Source organism: Malaclemys terrapin, chromosome 20 (assembly GCF_027887155.1).
Source record: "Malaclemys terrapin pileata isolate rMalTer1 chromosome 20, rMalTer1.hap1, whole genome shotgun sequence".
Taxonomy (NCBI): Eukaryota; Metazoa; Chordata; order Testudines; family Emydidae; genus Malaclemys; species Malaclemys terrapin.
This window is the reverse complement of record NC_071524.1, coordinates 18,109,904-18,126,295: the sequence shown is the minus strand read 5'-3', so window position 1 is coordinate 18,126,295 and position 16,392 is coordinate 18,109,904. Positions and strand designations below refer to the sequence as shown.

The window sequence follows — 16,392 nt, the reverse complement described above, 5'->3', positions numbered from 1 at the left end:
CAGGGTTTAGTCAGGCCCCACTCCAGGGCCGCCCAGAGCGAGGGGCAATTTGCCCCGCAGGGGCCCCCACGAGAATATAGTATTCTATAATATTGCAGCTTTCTTTTTATGGAAGGGGCCCCCGAAATTGCTTTGCCCCAGACCCCCTGACTCCTCTGGGTGGCCCTGCCCCACTCTGTGCAGGATCAGGGCGGTGACGGCCCCTGGGTGCACGGGCTGGCACAGGATGTGCGGGGCAGCGCTGGGCACTGAACCCAGGTGTCCTGCGTCCCAGCCCGGCCCCTCTGGGGGAACGTTGTCAAAGGCGGTCCCCTCACCCTGCTCTCGCCCCGGATCAGGCTCCCTGCCCTGTGCGCAAACCAGCCTCTGAACACCAGCCGCAAAGCTGAGGGGGCCATAACCCCCTCCCCCATGCCACCCCCCTCAGTCCCTGCCACCGGACTCCTGGGTTCCCTTCCCACCGCTGGGGGCCAGCAGGTACAGAAGGGGAGAATGGGCCAGCCGGGTCCCTGTCTGAACAGGCCCCATGCCCGACCCCAGAGGTGGCTGCAGCTCAGTGCCTGGTGGTGGGGGGTGGGTCCCTGGATAAACAGCTCTCAAGTCCCACCCCAGAGGTGGCTGCAGCCCGGTGAAGGGGGGTCCCTGGATAAACAGCTCTCAAGTCCCACCCCAGAGGTGGCTGCAGCCCTGTGAAGGGGGGTCCCTGGATAAACAGCTCTCAAGTCCCACCCCAGAGGTGGCTGCAGCCCGGTGAAGGGGGGGTCCCTGGAAGCATTTGCGGTCTCAGCTGCAGGAACAACGGGCCCTGGAAATGCCGCGTTAATGAATGCGTCACGGGGGACAAGCGCCCCCTGCTGGCTCAGAACGATTCATTTTTTTTAAACCTTTCTTTCTTTTCTTTTCTTTTTTTTTTTACAAACACCACATGGAATTTAAATAGGGGTGGGGGGTCCTTAACCGCCCCATCAATAAATACACATGCTCCCCTCCCCCCACCATTCCCTTCCCAACCCCGCTCCTCGGGGGCAGCAGCTTCTCCCACAGCAGAGCCTGTGGAGCGGTTGGTGGGTGCGGTGGGATCTCAGCCCGCTGAGGGTGGGGGATGGTGGTAGGCGCAGAGTAAAGAGGCTGGTCCATCCACGAGGGCCCCCCCACAGGTAGGCCTGGTGCCCCCCGCCGGCTGTGGGGGGTGTACATTCATGGGAGGTGCCCTGGGCTCTGGGGGGTCAGTGGGACATGTCGGCATCCAGGCTGTCGGCGTGCGGTGCCCCCCCGCAGAGCGGCACCGTGCTGTCCTTGCTCTGCCCCTCCATGTCTATGTCCAGCAGCGTCTGGCGGGCGCTGGGGGGGTCTGGCCGCTCCCCCCCGCCTCCGCCCAGCTCCCCCTGCGTCTCGCACACGCTGCTCGGGGACGAGCAGTGAGTCCGTCCGAAGGAGACGAGTTTCCAGGGGTCGATGCGGGAGCGGGCGGGAGAGGGGCGGGGCCGGGGCGCGAACTCCAGGGTCTTGGGGCGCTCCACGGCCGGTTCCTTCTCGGGGGGCCTGCGGCGCGACGGGGGCGGGAAGAGCGCGGGGGGGTCCAGGGTCTCCTGGGAGCCTGTGGGGAGGGGGGAACAAACCATCTTAGATGGCCTGGGCAACTGCAGCCCATTAGCCTCCCCCCTAGTCCCCGCCAGAAAGTTTCCCTGAACCATGGGCCCCCCTCCCTCCACCTCACAGCCCCAACTTCTCACACAGCTTCCACCCCTCCTCCCACACCACTCCCCAGACATCCCCCCAGGCCCTCTATGGGGAGCGGGGAGCCCGGACTCCTGGGTTCGACCCCTGGCTCTGGCAGGGGGAGTGGGGCCTAGGAGGTTGGGGGGGGATGAGAAATGAGGGCCCAGGGACCCCAGAACAGCCCCAGGACCTGGGAGGTGGGAGCTGGGGACTCCGACAGGCTGGTGAGGTGGGGTGGGCTGTGGTGGGGGAGTGGGTGTGATAGATGCAGGGATGGGCAGGTCAGAGAGGGGGATGGGGGTCAGGAAAGGGCTGGGGGGGTGAGGAAGAGGTTGGATGGGGTCAGGGAGGGGCTGGGGTGAGGAGGGGGCTGGGGTGCGGGGGCAGGGAGGGGCTGGGGGGTGAGGAGGGGGTTGGGGAGAGGGGAGGAGGGAGTTGGGGTGGGGATCAGGGAGGGGCTGGGGGTGAGGAGGGGATTGGCCTGGCCTGGCCTGGGGGGGCCGCAGGTGAGGAGGGGGATCAGGTGGGAGCAGGGAGGGGCTGTGGGGTGAGGAGGGGGGTCAGGTGGGCTGTGGGGGACTGTGGGGGAGGAGGGGGGTCGGGTTGGTGCAGGGAAGAGCTGGGGGGGGTGCAGGAGAGGGCGACACCGGTGTTACCCTGTGCTGGGGGGGGCGGCCCGGTCCCCCCACTCACCTGCCCCGGGCGCCCCCTGCTGGCCGGGCGGGCGCAGGGCCCCGTCCGAGGGCGTTCGCCGGTGCCCGCGGGGCAGTGCCTGGGCGGCCGTCACGTGGGTGGGCGTCAGCGACTGGCGCGGGTCCCTCTTGAAGCTCTCGGCCCGGAGGTCCAGCAGGGGGTTGTGGGCGGGGGGGGCGCCGAGGGGGGAGGCCGGGGGGCCGGGGGCCGGGGCGGGCGGCTCCTCGTCCGAGGGCAGCAGGGACTTGGTGGAGTTGCAGTCGGAGAGGGAGGAGAGCGAGAGCAGCGTGACGGAGCTGGGGGGCCCCTGGGTGCGGCCCCCCCGTGGGCACGGCCCCCCCGCCTGCTCCCGGCCCAGCTCCAGCAGGTCGCTGCCCAGTGCCACCGAGGCCAGGACGGAGGCACAGCCCAGGAGAGCCAAGGCGCTGCGCTTGTGGGGCCCGGCCCTGCCGGGGGGCAGCTCAGCCGGGGACTGGGGGGTGCTGCCCTCCACCTCCACGTACTCCTCTGGGGAGAGACAGACAGACGGACAGGGGTCAGCGCCGGGGGGGGCTCAGCGACCCCCAGCCCTTCCCATGGGCCCCTCCCGCCAGGCCTTGGCCCCCCAGCTCCCTGCTTCGGGGCCCCTCCCGCCGGACCTTGGCCCCCCATCTCCCTGCTTCGGGGCCCCTCCCGCCAGGCCTTGGCCCCCCATCTCCCTGCTTCGGGGCCCCTCCCGCCGGACCTTGGCCCCCCCCAGCTCCCTGCTTCGGGGCCCCTCCCGCCGGGCCTTGGCCCCCCCAGCTCCCTGCTTTGGGGCCCCTCCCGCCAGGCCTTGGCCCCCCAGCTCCCTGCTTCGGGGCCCCTCCCGCCGGGCCTTGGCCCCCCCCAGCTCCCTGCTTCAGGGCCCCTGGGATCCCATGCAGGGCATTGGGCTCCTTGCCCTGAGGCCTCTAAGCCAGCCGGGCTCCAGGGTGCTGGTCTGGGGGGTGGCTAACACAGACCCTCGCCCCACTGCTGGAGGTACCAAGCCGCCCCGCCGCCCCCCCCAGGACATGCCCCCCCCGCCTCGAGACCTGCCCCCCCCATAGGCGCGGGCAGCACGTACCCATCTCCGTCAGGCTGGCGAAGCCCCCAGTCATGGGGGCACGTTTCGGGGACTTGCCCAGGTTGGGGGCGCTGGACGACCACTGCTTGCTGCCCTCGCCCAGCGCCTTCAGCCTGCGCCGGAGAGACGGTGAGACGGCTCTGGAGCCCCCTGCCGGTGCCCCTCACTCCTGACCCGCAGCCCCCACCCTGACCTCCCCCCAGCCCTGCCGGTGCCCTTCACTCCCGACCCGCAGCCCCCGCGCTGACCTCCCCCCAGCCCTGCTGGTGCCCTTCACTCCTGACCCGCAGCCCGCTGCTCCCCCCCAGCTCTGCTGGTGCCCCTCACTCCCGACCTGCAGCCCCTGCTAGCCCAGCCCTGCCCCCCCCCGCTCTGCCGGTGCCCCTCACTCCCGACCCGCAGCCCCTGCCAGCCCAGCCCTGGGCCTGTGGATATGCAGTTAAACGAATTGGGCCCAGAACCCACCCCCAAGCCCTGCCCCACCTCCCTGGTCTCGGGAGCCCCAGGGGGTCCCCCAGCCTGGTGCCCTGGCCCCATACCGCTCCTCCCCGCCGAGCCGCTCCTTCTGCAGCGTGGAGCTGGGCCCCCACGTGCGCCCCTTCTTCTTGTTCCCCGCCAGCTCCTCCTTCTTCAGCCCCGCGCTGCGGCCCCACGTCTGGCTGCCATCCACGGGCGTCACTGCAACAAGGGGGGGTGAGCGGGACCCCCTGCGTCCTGGCCCAGCCTCCCGCACTGTAGGCCAGTGGGGCGCAGGGTGGGGGACGACAATTCTGGGCTCAGTGCCCCTCCCGGCAGGAGCGATGGACGGGGGGAGATGGACGGGGGGGATGGATGGGGGAAGATGGACGGGGGAGGGATGGAGGGGGGGGAGATGGACGGGGGGGATGGACGGGCGGGGATCGGGGGGGGAGATCGACGGGGGGGATGGACGGGGGGGCTCATTTCCCCGGCGGGTGAGGGGTCGGGGGGACATTGGCTCATAATGTGCCAGTTCTTGGTCCTGGTCCCGGTTCTTGGGTCCGGCACAGGAGCCACAACCATCCCCGGCCCAGCAGGGCCCAGGCCCCCGGCCTGCCTCCGGGGCAGCCCCACAGCGGCCCGGCCTGAGCCCGGGGCAGCCCCACAGCGGCCCGGCCTGAGCCCGGGGGCAGCCCCACAGCGGCCTGGCCTGAGCCCGGGGCAGCAGAGACCCCCAGGGGAGGGAGGAATCATGGCCGAGCTGGGGGGCAAATTCACAAGGGTGACCTGGGGGGCTGTGGGGGTGATGGGGAGCGATGGGGGGCTATGGGGGCTATGGGGTACCCATGGTGGGTGGCTGTGGGGGTGATGGGGAGTGATGGGGGGCTAGGGGGGGCTACCGGGTACCCATGGTGGGTGGCTGTGGGGGTGATGGGGAGCGATGGCGGGCTAGGGGGCTGTGGGGGTGATGGGGAGCGATGGGGGGCAGTGGGGGGGCTAGGGGGGCTAGGGGTACTCACGGCGAATGGCCCGCAGGCGGGGGATGATGACAGGGCTCGCGGGGGGGCTGGTGCCGTTGGATCCCGGGCCTTTCCGCTTGTCCAGGGTGGGCGACGCCTGCACCGTGATCGTGTGTTGGAAGCCTGGGGGGAGAGAGGCCGGATCAGCCCCGGAGCCCAGCCCCCCGGAACCCCCTCAAGGCAGCCGCGGGCGCCCTGACCTCCTGGCAGCCTGACACAGTTGCTATGCCGCAGTAGGGGCATATGGGGGAGTTATGGGGTGTACGGGGGGATATGGGGCATACAGGGGAGTTATGGGGTGTACGGGGGGATATGGGGCATACAGAGGAGTTATGGGGTGTACGGGTGAGTTATGAGGCATATGGGGGGTTATGGGGCATACGGCGCAGTTATGGGATGTACTGGGGGATATGGGGCATACAGGGGAGTTATGGGGCATACGGGGGAGTTATGGGACATACAGGGGAGGCATGGGGCATACGGGGGAGTTATGGGACATAAGGGGGAGTTATGAGGCATATGGGGGGTTATGGGGCATACGGGGGAGTTATGGGATATACAGGGGAGGTATGGGGCATACGGGGGAGTTATGAGGCATATGGGGGGATATGGGGCTGTGACGAACTGGGCCTGTTCTCACTGTGGTCTGTGAATGCTGACAGGGGAGTGTGCTGGGATAGTCTGCATTGTAGGATGGGATCTGCCCGAGGGCGCATACCTGAGTGTGTAACATGAGAACCCAGGAAGGGGTTGAAGGCGAGGGGACTCCTTAGCCCGGAAAACTGAACAAAGGCTGTGGGAGGGGTCGCGAAAAGAAGAGGGCTGGAAGCAGGCTGGAGGGAGGCTGGAGAGATGGCTGGGAGGCAGAAATGGCTCTGACCCCCCAAAGGGGGGTGGGCTGGCATGCCCTGGGACCCCAAGCTGGACCTAACTGAGGGGGGCCCTGTTGTCTGTGCCTGCAAGACCTGTCTTGGACTGTATTCCTGTCATCCAAATAAACCTTTTGCTTTACTGGCTGGCTGAGAGTCATGGTGAATCGCAGGAAGTCGGGGGTGCAGGGCCCTGAGTCCCCCAATACTCCGTAACAGGGGCATACTGGGGGGTTATGGGACATAAGGGGGAGTTATGGAGCATACGGGGGAGTTATGAGGCATATGGGGGGATATGGGGCATACAAGGGGGACGGTGGCGGTACAGGGAGTTGCCGAGATAGCCAGGCCTACGAATGTACCCAACCGAAGCGCCGCTGGAGGAGAGGGGTCAAGGCTGGCGAACGCTCCCTCTGCTCCATTCTGTGTAATGGCCGGAACGAAGCGGGAGCGACGGAGCCTGTGCTGGGACCAAACTGTGTGTCGGGAATTGGGTCTAACCGGTGGACACACGGAGGAGGCTGGATTGTTCCACCCGTCGCCGGTTTGGGGCCCAGGACAGAGGCACTGGGGCAGAACACAAGAGCTTCTGCTCTCGGGGCGGCTGTGGTGGGAGCAGCCCCCCCGCCCCCTGCCAAGCACCCCCTGGGATCCAGGGGAGACCCCCAAGAGAGAGGATGGTGACTGTCAGTCCCAGGGGCGTAGCTGGCAGCTCCCCGGATGTTAGAGACGAGGGGGCAGGAGACGTCAGGAGCAGAGCTCTGCCAAGCTCGCCAGCTTGTGTCTCTCACCAACAGGGAGTTGGTCCCCCCCACCCCAATCTCCTGGTTCAGAACCGAACGAGAGAACTACCCCCCACCCCCCAGCAAGAGACATGCACTGTGATGGGGCGCTGGCCCCACCCTGGCCTCTAAGGGGGTAATAGAGCCCTAGTGAGGTTGTGCAGGAGGTAGCCAATTAGAGAGGGGCTGAGAGAAACGGCCAATCAGGGTCCGGCAGGCCCATATAAAGAGTTGCAGGGCTGAGTAGGGTCAGTTACTTGCTGGAGCTGCAGGAGGGAGAACTGGCAGGGGGAAGCAGAAGCAGTTGCTGCCGCCAGTATCCTGCATGGCGCCGAGCTGCTAGCAGGGACCAGGGGAGCTGGGATTTGCAGGCTGAGAAAGGGTGAAGAGGGTGCTGGGGCCATGGGGAAGAGGCTGGACAATTGGCTGCAGTCACCGCTGGGGATGTGGTGGGATAACTGGGGTGCAGCACCTGCCCCTGGAAAGGGGGCTGTGGCTCATGGCAGGGCTGGGGGGCTCTGACAGAGGAGGTGGGTCCAGGAGCAGATGTGACCGTGGGCAAGGCACGACTGGGTGACAGGATGCCAACCCATGGAGCTAATCCCATGGAGATGCGGCGTACCTGAGGGCAGGCTGAGGGGGATGTGGGGTACAGGGGGATGGGGGGCTGGTGGGGGGGGGGGGCTCAGGGAGTACCTGAGGGCAGGCTGAAGCAGTTGTGGGGTGCAAGGGGATGTGGAGCACAGGAGGACTGGTGGGGGACTCAGGGGGGTACCTGAAGGCAGGCTGAAGTGGGTGTGGGGTGCAGGGGGGCTGGTGGGGGACCTGCAGTGGGGTACCTGAGGGCAGGCTGATGCCGGTGTGAGGTGCAGGGGGGCTGGTGGGGGTTCTGCAGGGGGGTACCTGAAGGCAGGCTGATGCGGGTGTGAGGTGCAGGGGGGCCGGCGGGGGGCCTGCAGGGGGGTACCTGAAGGGAGGTTGATGCGGTTGTGGGGAACAGAGGGGCCGGCAGGGGGCCTGCAGGGGGTACCTGAAGGGAGGTTGATGTGGTTGTGGGGCACAGAGGGGCTGGCGGGGGGCCTGCAGGGGGGTACCTGAGGGCAGGCTGATGCGGTTGTGGGGCACAGGGGGATGTGTGGTGTAGGGGGGTACCTGAAGGCAGGCTGATGCGGTTGTGGGGTGCAGGGGGGCTGGTGGGGGGCCTGCAGGGGGGTACCTGAAGGCAGGTTGATGCGGTTGTGGGGGGCCGGCGGGGGGCCTGCAGGGGGGTACCTGAGGGCAGGCTGATGCGGGTGTGGGGCGCAGGGGGGCCGGCGGGGGGCCTGCAGGGGGGTACCTGAGGGCAGGCTGATGCGGGTGTGGGGCACAGGGGGGCCGGCGGGGGGCCTGCAGGGGGGTACCTGAGGGCAGGCTGATGCGGGTGTGGGGCGCAGGGGGGCCGGCGGGGGGCCTGCAGGGGGGTACCTGAGGGCAGGCTGATGCGGGTGTGGGGCACAGAGGGGCTGGCGGGGGGCCTGCAGGGGGGTACCTGAGGGCAGGCTGATGTGGTTGTGGGGCACAGGGGGATGTGTGGTGCAGGGGGGGTACCTGAAGGCAGGTTGATGCGGTTGTGGGGCACAGAGGGGCCGGCGGGGGGCCTGCAGGGGGGTACCCGAGGGCAGGCTGATGCGGTTATGAGGCACAGGGGGGCCTGCAGGGGGGTACCTGAGGGCAGGCTGATGCGGGTGTGGGGCACAGGGGGGCCGGCAGGGGGCCTGCAGGGGGGTACCTGAGGGCAGGCTGATGCGGTTATGGGGCACAGGGGGGCCTGCAGGGGGGTACCTGAGGGCAGGTTGATGCGGGTGTGGGGCACAGGGGGGCACAGGGGGGCCTGCAGGGGGGTACCTGAGGGCAGGCTGATGCGGTTATGGGGCACAGGGGGGCCTGCAGGGGGGTACCTGAGGGCAGGCTGATGCGGGTGTGGGGCACAGGGGGGCCGGCGGGGGGCCTGCAGGGGGGTACCTGAGGGCAGGCTGATGCGGTTGTGGGGCGCAGGGGGGCCGGCGGGGGGCCTGCAGGGGGGTACCTGAAGGCAGGTTGATGCGGTTATGGGGCACAGGGGGGCCTGCAGGGGGGTACCTGAGGGCAGGCTGATGCGGTTGTGGGGTGCAGGGGGCCTGCAGGGGGGTACCTGAGGGCAGGCTGATGCGGGTGTGGGGCACAGGGGGGCCGGCGGGGGGCCGGCAGGGGGGTACCTGAGGGCAGGCTGATGCGGTTATGGGGCACAGGGGGGCCTGCAGGGGGGTACCTGAGGGCAGGCTGATGCGGTTGTGGGGTGCAGGGGGCCTGCAGGGGGGTACCTGAGGGCAGGCTGATGCGGGTGTGGGGCACAGGGGGGCCGGCGGGGGGCCGGCAGGGGGGTACCTGAGGGCAGGCTGATGCGGTTCCCGTCGCGCAGTTTGAGGCGGCTGCGTTTGAAGTGGCCCTTGCGCCCCTTGACCCGGGGCCGCTCCTGGTGCAGCTGGTCCATGAGCAGGTGCAGCTCGCGCTGGACGATGTCGATCTCGCGGGCGGCCAGCTCCTGCTCGCGCCGCCGCAGCTCCTCCTCCTGCGTCTTCTGCTCCTGTGCCGCCCGCAGCAGCTCCTCCTCCCGGCTCCGCAGCTCCTGGGGCATGGGGGGCACAGCGTGGGGCGCAGGCAGGGGGCTGTGCCATGCACGGGTGGTACGGGGGGTCCCAGGAGGGATTGGTGCCCGGGGAAGCTGTGGGGCGCGGGCAGGGGGCTGTGCCATGCACGGGTGGTACGGGGGGTCCCAGGAGGGATTGGTGCCCGGGGAAGCTGTGGGGCGCGGGCAGGGGGCTGTGCCATGCACGGGTGGTACGGGGGGGGGGTCCCAGGAGGGATTGGTGCCCGGGGAAGCTGTGGGGCGCGGGCAGGGGGCTGTGCCATGCACGGGTGGTACGGGGGGGTCCCAGGAGGGATTGAGGGCCAGGGGAGCTGCAGGGACCCAAGGGGAGCTGTGCCATGCACAGGTGGTATGGGGAGTTCTGGGGGGGCCAGGGAAGCTGGGGGACCCAAGGGGGGGCTGTGCCACTACAGGTGGTATGGGGGGGTCCCAGGAGGGATTGGTGCCTGGGGAAGCTGTGGGGGGCCCAAGGGGGGGGCTGTGCCATGCACAGGTGGTATGGGAGGTTCTGGGGGGGCCAGGGAAGCTGGGGGACCCAAGGGGGGGCTGTGCCATGCACAGGTGGCATGGAGGGTCCCAGGAGGGAGCGGGGGACTTGTGGGAGGCTTGGGGCGACCCAAGCGGGGCTGTTTTCAGGGCGGGTCCCGCTGACCTTTTCCTTGGCGCGCAGCTCACAGAACATATGCTGGATCTCCCGCTTCCAGTCGTCCTGCAGCGAGTGGAAGGCGTCCAGGGCCATGGAGAACATGGCCGAGTGCTCGATGGCCACCAGCCGCCCCAAGATGCTCCCGAAGGGCGGCCGGGCGTGGGGGTCGGGGTCCCAGCACTCTGTGGGGGAAAGAGAGAGTCAGCCGGGCCCAGGGGCATCCCCGGAGCCCCCACCTCCTGGGGAGAGCCACCCCAGAGTCCCCACCCCATCCCCCCCACCCCATCCCCCTGGAGCCCCCACCTCCTCTGGCGAGCCCCCCAGGGACACTCCAGAGCCCCCCAGCGGGCACTCACCTGCCAGCAGGCGGGCGAAGGGCTCAGGGCAGGTGGAGGGAATGGGCAGCGTCAGCTTGTTCATGGCCACACCGTAGGCTACGGCCAGCGCGTCGATCTCCCGGTACGGCACCTCTCCGGTCAGCAGCTCCCACAGCAGCACCCCGAAACTGCAGCACAGGGACAGGCTGGGCTGGGGGGGGTTGAGCATGGATCTGGGGGTTGGGGTGACCCCCCCCATCCCACCATGCTGTGGACCCCCCCCCAGCCCTGGGGGATCCAGCCCTCTCCATCCCCTGGGGGCCCCCGCTCTGCCCGGCCCCGGCACCTCCAGACGTCGCTGCTCTTGGAGAAGCGCGAGAGCCGGATGACTTCGGGCGCCATCCAAGCGTAGGTGCCGGCTGCGCTCATCTTGGTGGTCTTGTGCCACTCGCGCGCCAGCCCGAAGTCCGTGATCTTCAGCGTGCGGCCGCCCAGCTCCCCGTCCTCCATCTTCTCCAGGATCAGGACTGGGGGGGTAGGAGAGTGAGGGGGTTTGAGGGGGCACCCAAGGGGAGGGGGCCCGGGGTACCCCCCCGGCTGCCCCCCAGTGGAGTGTGCCAGGCTACCATGTCCCTTGACCGCCCCTCCTTTGCCCGGTCAGGGGCTGGAGGGGGTCTCGGCCCACCCAGCAGCACCCCTGCTGGGGCCCAGGCCACAGGATCGGGGGGTACACCAGGGCTCATGCGTCTCCATAGCGACCATGCAGCCCCTGCTCAGGCCTGCTGCTGGGCACATCCCTGGGGCTGGAGCGGGGAGTCAGTGTCCATGTGGGGAGCGGCGGGGGGCAGAGAACAGGGGCTTGGTGCTGGGGCGCAGCCTGCGCTAGAGGGATGGACTGACTGCTATGGGGCAGGGGCCTGTCCCCCTCTAGGGGGCGCCGGCTCCCCTCCAGCCCCAGGGCAGGGACTGGCTGGCTCAGGGGGGCAGGGAATGGGGCTGGGGCCTGTCCCCTCTAGGGGGCGCCGGCTCCCAGCAGCCCCAGGGCAGGGACTGGCTGGCTCAGGGGGGCGGGGAATGAGGCAGGGACTGGCTGGCTCAGGGGGGCAGGGAATGGGGCAGGGTCCTGTCCCCTCTGGGGGGCGCCAGCTCCCAGCAGCCCCAGGGCAGGGACTGGCTGGCTCAGGGGGGTGGGGAATGGGGCAGGGGCCTGTCCCCTTGGGGGGCGCCGGCTCCCACCTGGCCCCAGGGCAGGGACTGGCTGGCTCAGGGGGGCAGGGAATGGGGCAGGGACTGGCTGGCTCAGGGGGGCAGGGAATGGGGCAGGGACTGGCTGACTCAGGGGGCAGGCAATGGGGCTGGGGCCTGTCCCCTCTAGGATGCCAGTCCCATCCTGGCACACCCGCTTTCCTGCCAGCAGCTGTCCAATGTGTGAAGTGAGCTTGGCAGGTCTCAGGGTTTCCCAGTGGGGTGGCCCCCACCCGCACCCCGGGGGCACCCACATGGCCCCGTCCCGGCGCTGCCCCCCTGGCGCCCCCTGGCCCCGGCACTCACCGTTGATGGATTTCAGGTCGCGGTGGATGATGGGCACCACGGCCTCGTTGTGCAGGTAGTTCATGCCGCGGGCGATCTGCACGGCCCAGTTCACCAGCACGTGCGGCGGCACCTTCCTGCCGGCCAGCGCTCGGTTGAGGGCGCCGCCCCGGGCGTACTCCATCACCAGGCACAGGTTGGGGGGCTGGAGGCACACGGCCTTCAGGGCGATGATGTTGGGATGGCGCAGCATGCAGAAGAGCCGGGCCTCCTGCCGGACGCTCTCGGCCGTGGTGCTGATGTCCTCGTCGGGGTCCTGGCGCGCCGCCTTCACCGCCACCTCCTCCCCCCGCCACACGCCCTTGTAGACCTTCCCGAAGCCCCCCACCCCGATGATCTCGTCCAGCAGCAGCTCCTGGAAGGAGATCTCCAGCGGCAGAGGGTAGGAGCCGCCCGGGGGGCCGCTGGCCACGTAGTCACAGGGGAAGACGCCCACCCTGTCCTCGATTTTCCCCGTCCACCAGCCCTCGTCTCCCGACACGGTGGAGTCCTGGGAGAGCACCTCCACCAGGTCGCCACGCCGCAGCGTCAGCTCCTCTTCCGCCGCCGCCTCGTAGTCGAAGACGGCCGTCCAGAAGGGGTTGGTTTTGTGGTTCCACCCCCCGCCGCCATCCTCCGGCCCGTCCCCGGCCTCCTCGCCTGGCAGCGCCTTGTGCCCGGCCTCCATCCTGGGCCCTCTGCGGTGCCGGCCGGCCTAGATGGCTGAGTGCTGCTGGGACATGCTGCCGTGCTCTGAGCGGGGACAGCCGCCCGCCTTCGCTGGCCCAGGGACTGGCCCCCGGTGCACGCTCCCACCACGGCAGCAACATCCAGAACTCCCAGCGTGTCGCCTCTCGGCTGCTGCCCGGCGGGCGTGGGCCGCAGGAGGGTGGCTGGCGCTACGGACGAACCCCTGCAGCACAAGGCGCAGCTGAGGGCCGGGGCCTTCCCCAGCCGGCGAGTCCGACCCCCCAGGAGCCTGGCAGGGGCCCCCCTGCACCTCTCAATTGTGCCACTTCCCTTGGACGCGAGGGGACGGCGTGTCCAGCCTTTGCATGTCCGGGCGCCGGCTCTGCCCGGCCTGGCGCTGCGCGGCGGCCGCGGATTCGCTCAGAAGAAAGGAGGCATTATGCTTTCTTCGAGGACAGATAAATAGCCGAGGAGCCACCCCGCGCGGACAGGGAGCGAGGGCCTGGGGCCCGGAGCCGCGGCTCTACCGCAGTTGCCCCGGCTACACCAGGGACCAGCTCGGCGCCTCGTCTCTCCCCGGCTCGGGTCCGGCTCTGTGAGGCTGGAGGGGCCCAGCAGCCCGCGGGCGCTTGCGGTGGGTGCCCCGGGCGCAGGGCGCGAGGGGGCAGGACGGGACCCGGTGCCGGCTGGGACACATCCACCTCCTGGCACCCAGCGGCTGGCAGAGCGTCCGCCTCACCTGTTCCTGGCTGGCACCGGTGCCCGCTGCGCCCACGCCCGGCCCGGCTGGCGAGGTCTCTGCCCCCCGGGCAGCAGGCGGGGGTGGGGGGCGGGCTTGGCTGGCGTTTGAGGGGACTCCAGCCCCCGGCCCCTCACGGCTGGCGGGCCAGGGGGCACCCCACGGCGAGCTCCGCTTCCCTTCTCAGCTCGCCTCCGTCGTGCCCGCAGCCTCCGCGCCGCCGGGAGCTGCCACCTCCGGGCCCGCCCCGGGCATCTTCCTCCGCAGCGCCCGGGGGCGGGGGGCCGGGGGGTCACCCCCCCGCCAGCTGGGTCTGCAGCGGCCGCCTCCTCCCCGCCGGAGACGGGGGTGCGGGGGGGTCCTGGCCGGGGGGACGCAGCCCCCCCCTCAGTGCATCGCGCGCGCCTCCCCCCGCGCCCCTCCCCGGCTCGGCGGATGGTGTCCGGGCTCCGCCGGGGCTGTCAGCTGGTCTCGGGGTGTCCAGGGACCCGGCGAGCCGCCCCGGTGCAGGCTGGGACTTGTAGTTCTCCGGGCCTGTGGCAGAGGTGGGGATGTGGGGGGCGTCTGGGGAGCCCAGCGCCCGGCTGGGGCAGGTGGGGCAAAGTGCCCTGCTCCGGGCCGGGCGAGCCCGGTGCCTTCGCTGGCCCCGGGACAGGCTCCCGGCCCCAGGACGGGCCCCCAGCCCCGCGGGAACGGCCAAGCTCCCAGTCCCGCGCTCCTCGGCTGCGGCCAGCGCCGTCGAAGCCTTTTCCCCCGGCGCCTTGTGCCAGCAGCAGGAGGGCAGCGAGGCCCTGCCACGCCCCGGCTGCGGGCGGCAAAGATCCCGAGAGGCGGGATAACAGCGAGGGAGCTGGCAAGGGCGTGACGTGAGCGTTATCCCCCAGAACGGTCTGGGCCCGCCGGCCCGCTCAGCCGGGTTCCTCAGACGTACGTCACGCGTGGGCCTGGGGTCCTCTCAGCTCAGCACCAGCGCTGCAAAGAAACCACTGATCAACAGCATTCACAGCCCACCCCAGAGGCGGCTGCATCTTGATGCTGGGCAAGGGATCCCTGTTTCAACAGCTGCTATTCGCCAACTCAGAGGCAGCTGCAGTTCAGCCCTCGGTAAGTGCTGCCCCAGCAGCTGCCACGTTCCACCCCAGAGGTGGCTGCATTGCGGTGGCTGAGAAAAGTGCTGTATTGTTTAATCTTGAAAGTTGTTACTACCTATGGGCCTGATGGTAGCACCCAGAGGGGCGCCCCGTTGGGCAGGTTGGTGCACAGGGTGAGAGAGGTCCCTGCCCTGAACAGCTCAGCGCGTCGGTATCCCGTGCGCTAGAGAAACACGACTCCACGGCCGATTTGCTGGGGTCTTAGCAATAACGAGGCAGAGCAAAGTGCTGATTACAGGATTATTGTTCTCAGCACGCGGAGGTTACCGCAGCCACAAGCGCAGAGACCAGACGGGCGTCCCGGGTCCTGCCGTCCTGTCCCCCAATCTGTTCCCAGCCCAGCCGAGGAGAGCTCTTTACACCGGTGCCTTCTGGTCCCGTCTCCCTAGCCCCCCAGCGGTACCCCCGGCTCTCCCGCGGCGCTCTGGGAAACGTAGTCCCAGGGCAACGCACACAGCAACCTGCCTGGGCCCGAGCCAGCCGGGCCTAGAGAAGCAGGTGATGATGTTGGGGGGGGAGGGGAGAGGCCTGGGGCTTGTCCGGAGGAAGCCGGCACTGGGCACACTGCGGCACCAGCTCCTGCTTTCCCTGCCCTGGGGACGCCCGCGGGAGGGGCAGCTCGCTGAACCCAGCTGGTGTGGGAGGCTGGCAGGGCACTGGGCCTGGGAGATCCGGGGGCTGGTCCCAGCTCTGCTACGGCCCGTGCAGAGAGTGGGGGAGGGGGATGGGGCGTCAGTAACAGAACCAGGGATGGAACCCAGGCGTCCTGGGTCCCAGGCCTCCCCTTGTTCAAATGGGCAGCTCTTTGGGGCAGGCCCTGGGCCCCCTGGCACATCCTAGCTGGCGCTACCACCACCCAGAGGAAGCTCTCCCCGGCAGGGCTGCCCCCAGGGCTGGTGGCACCCAAGGGAGGTCACGGCAGGGGCACCGAGCGCACGCGGGGGGGCGGCGGGCAGGCGTGACTCTGGAGCTGTCCCTCGCTCCCACCCAACCCCCCCTCTGGCGGTTTCCCTGTCAGCCACCGCCCATGGCAAACCAGCCTGACGGGTCCAGCAGCCGGCTCCAGCCGGCTGGTTCCCAGCACCCAGCAATGGGGGTGAGGCTGCTCCCAGCTGTGGCACTGTGAGGGCAGAAGTTATGGGGGGGTGGAACTAGGGGAGCCCGAGGGCAGCAACTGGGGGTGTCTGGGGCTGGAGGGACAGACACAGGGGAGCCCAGACACACACAATGGGGTGGGCTAGGGAAGGAATCGGCTTCCTGCCCCTGGGCTCCAGCTGCTCCAGCTGGGGGAATGGGAGGAGGCCATGCTGAGCCATGAGGGGGCTGCGGATGGGACCTTGTGGGGTAGGGGTGGGGGAACCCGTGCTGAGTTGGGGCCCCACTGGGCCGGCCATACCCACGCGCACCCACCAGCCCAGAGCCAGCGATCCAACCTCAATATTCAAAGAAGGGTCTAGGGAGAAAACTCTTTTATCTACCCATCCATCCCCAGAGTCCAGACGCCATCACCCAGCGCCAGTATCCATCCATCCCCATCCATCCCCAGAGTCCAGCCCCCGTCACCCAGCGCCAGTCACCGTCACCCAGCGCCAGTATCCATCCATCAATCCCCAGAGTCCAGCCCCCGTCACCCAGCGCCAGTATCCATCCATCCCCAGAGTCCAGCCGCCATCACCCAGCGCCAGTATCCATCCATCCATCCCCATCCATCCCCAGAGTCCAGCTGCCATCACCCAGCCAGTTTCCATCCATCCATCCCCAGAGTCCAGCCACCGTCACCAGCGCCAGTATCCATCCATCCATCCCCAGAGTCCAGCCCCCGTCACCCAGCGCCAGTATCCATCCATCCATCCCCATCCATCCCCAGAGTCCAGCCGCCATCACCCAGCACCAGTATCCATCCATCCATCCATCCATCCATCCATCCCCAGAGCCTGGACAGCTCCAGCCATGGGCTTCTGCCTGTGTCTCTGGGCACTGCCAGCCT

General features: G+C 69.2%; 1 protein-coding gene across 2 annotated transcripts; it reads right to left on the bottom strand.

Annotated features, from left to right (window-relative positions):
• Nucleotides 1–9: 9 nt before the first annotated feature.
• On the bottom strand, nt 10–13,361 carry MAP3K10 (mitogen-activated protein kinase kinase kinase 10). Of its 2 annotated transcripts, none has more exons than XM_054010061.1 (10): nt 11,808–13,361; nt 10,603–10,783; nt 10,296–10,444; nt 9,946–10,121; nt 9,032–9,272; nt 4,978–5,100; nt 4,039–4,231; nt 3,500–3,612; nt 2,413–2,919; nt 10–1,597 (listed from the first exon to the last, which is right to left on the bottom strand). In XM_054010061.1, the coding sequence occupies exons 1-10, from the start codon at nt 12,511–12,513 to the stop codon at nt 1,227–1,229; spliced, it is 2,760 nt and encodes a 919-aa protein (XP_053866036.1). In that variant the 5' UTR covers nt 12,514–13,361; the 3' UTR covers nt 10–1,226. The 2 variants fall into 2 exon arrangements, with proteins under 2 accessions (XP_053866036.1, XP_053866037.1); XM_054010062.1 differs by having other exon boundaries at nt 11–1,597; nt 4,039–4,177; nt 11,808–13,351.
• Nucleotides 13,362–16,392: the final 3,031 nt, after the last annotated feature.

Excerpts from the sequence above, each read along its gene's own strand:
- MAP3K10 (XM_054010061.1), bottom strand. The coding sequence starts at position 12,513 with ATGGAGGCCGGGCACAAGGCGCTGCCAGGCGAGGAGGCCGGGGACGGG. Across the intron at positions 10,122-10,295 it reads CTTCGCCCGCCTGCTGGCAG|AGTGCTGGGACCCCGACCCC; the intron begins GTGAGTGCCCGC and ends TTTCCCCCACAG. Across the intron at positions 9,273-9,945 it reads AGCTGCGCGCCAAGGAAAAG|GAGCTGCGGAGCCGGGAGGA; the intron begins GTCAGCGGGACC and ends CCCATGCCCCAG.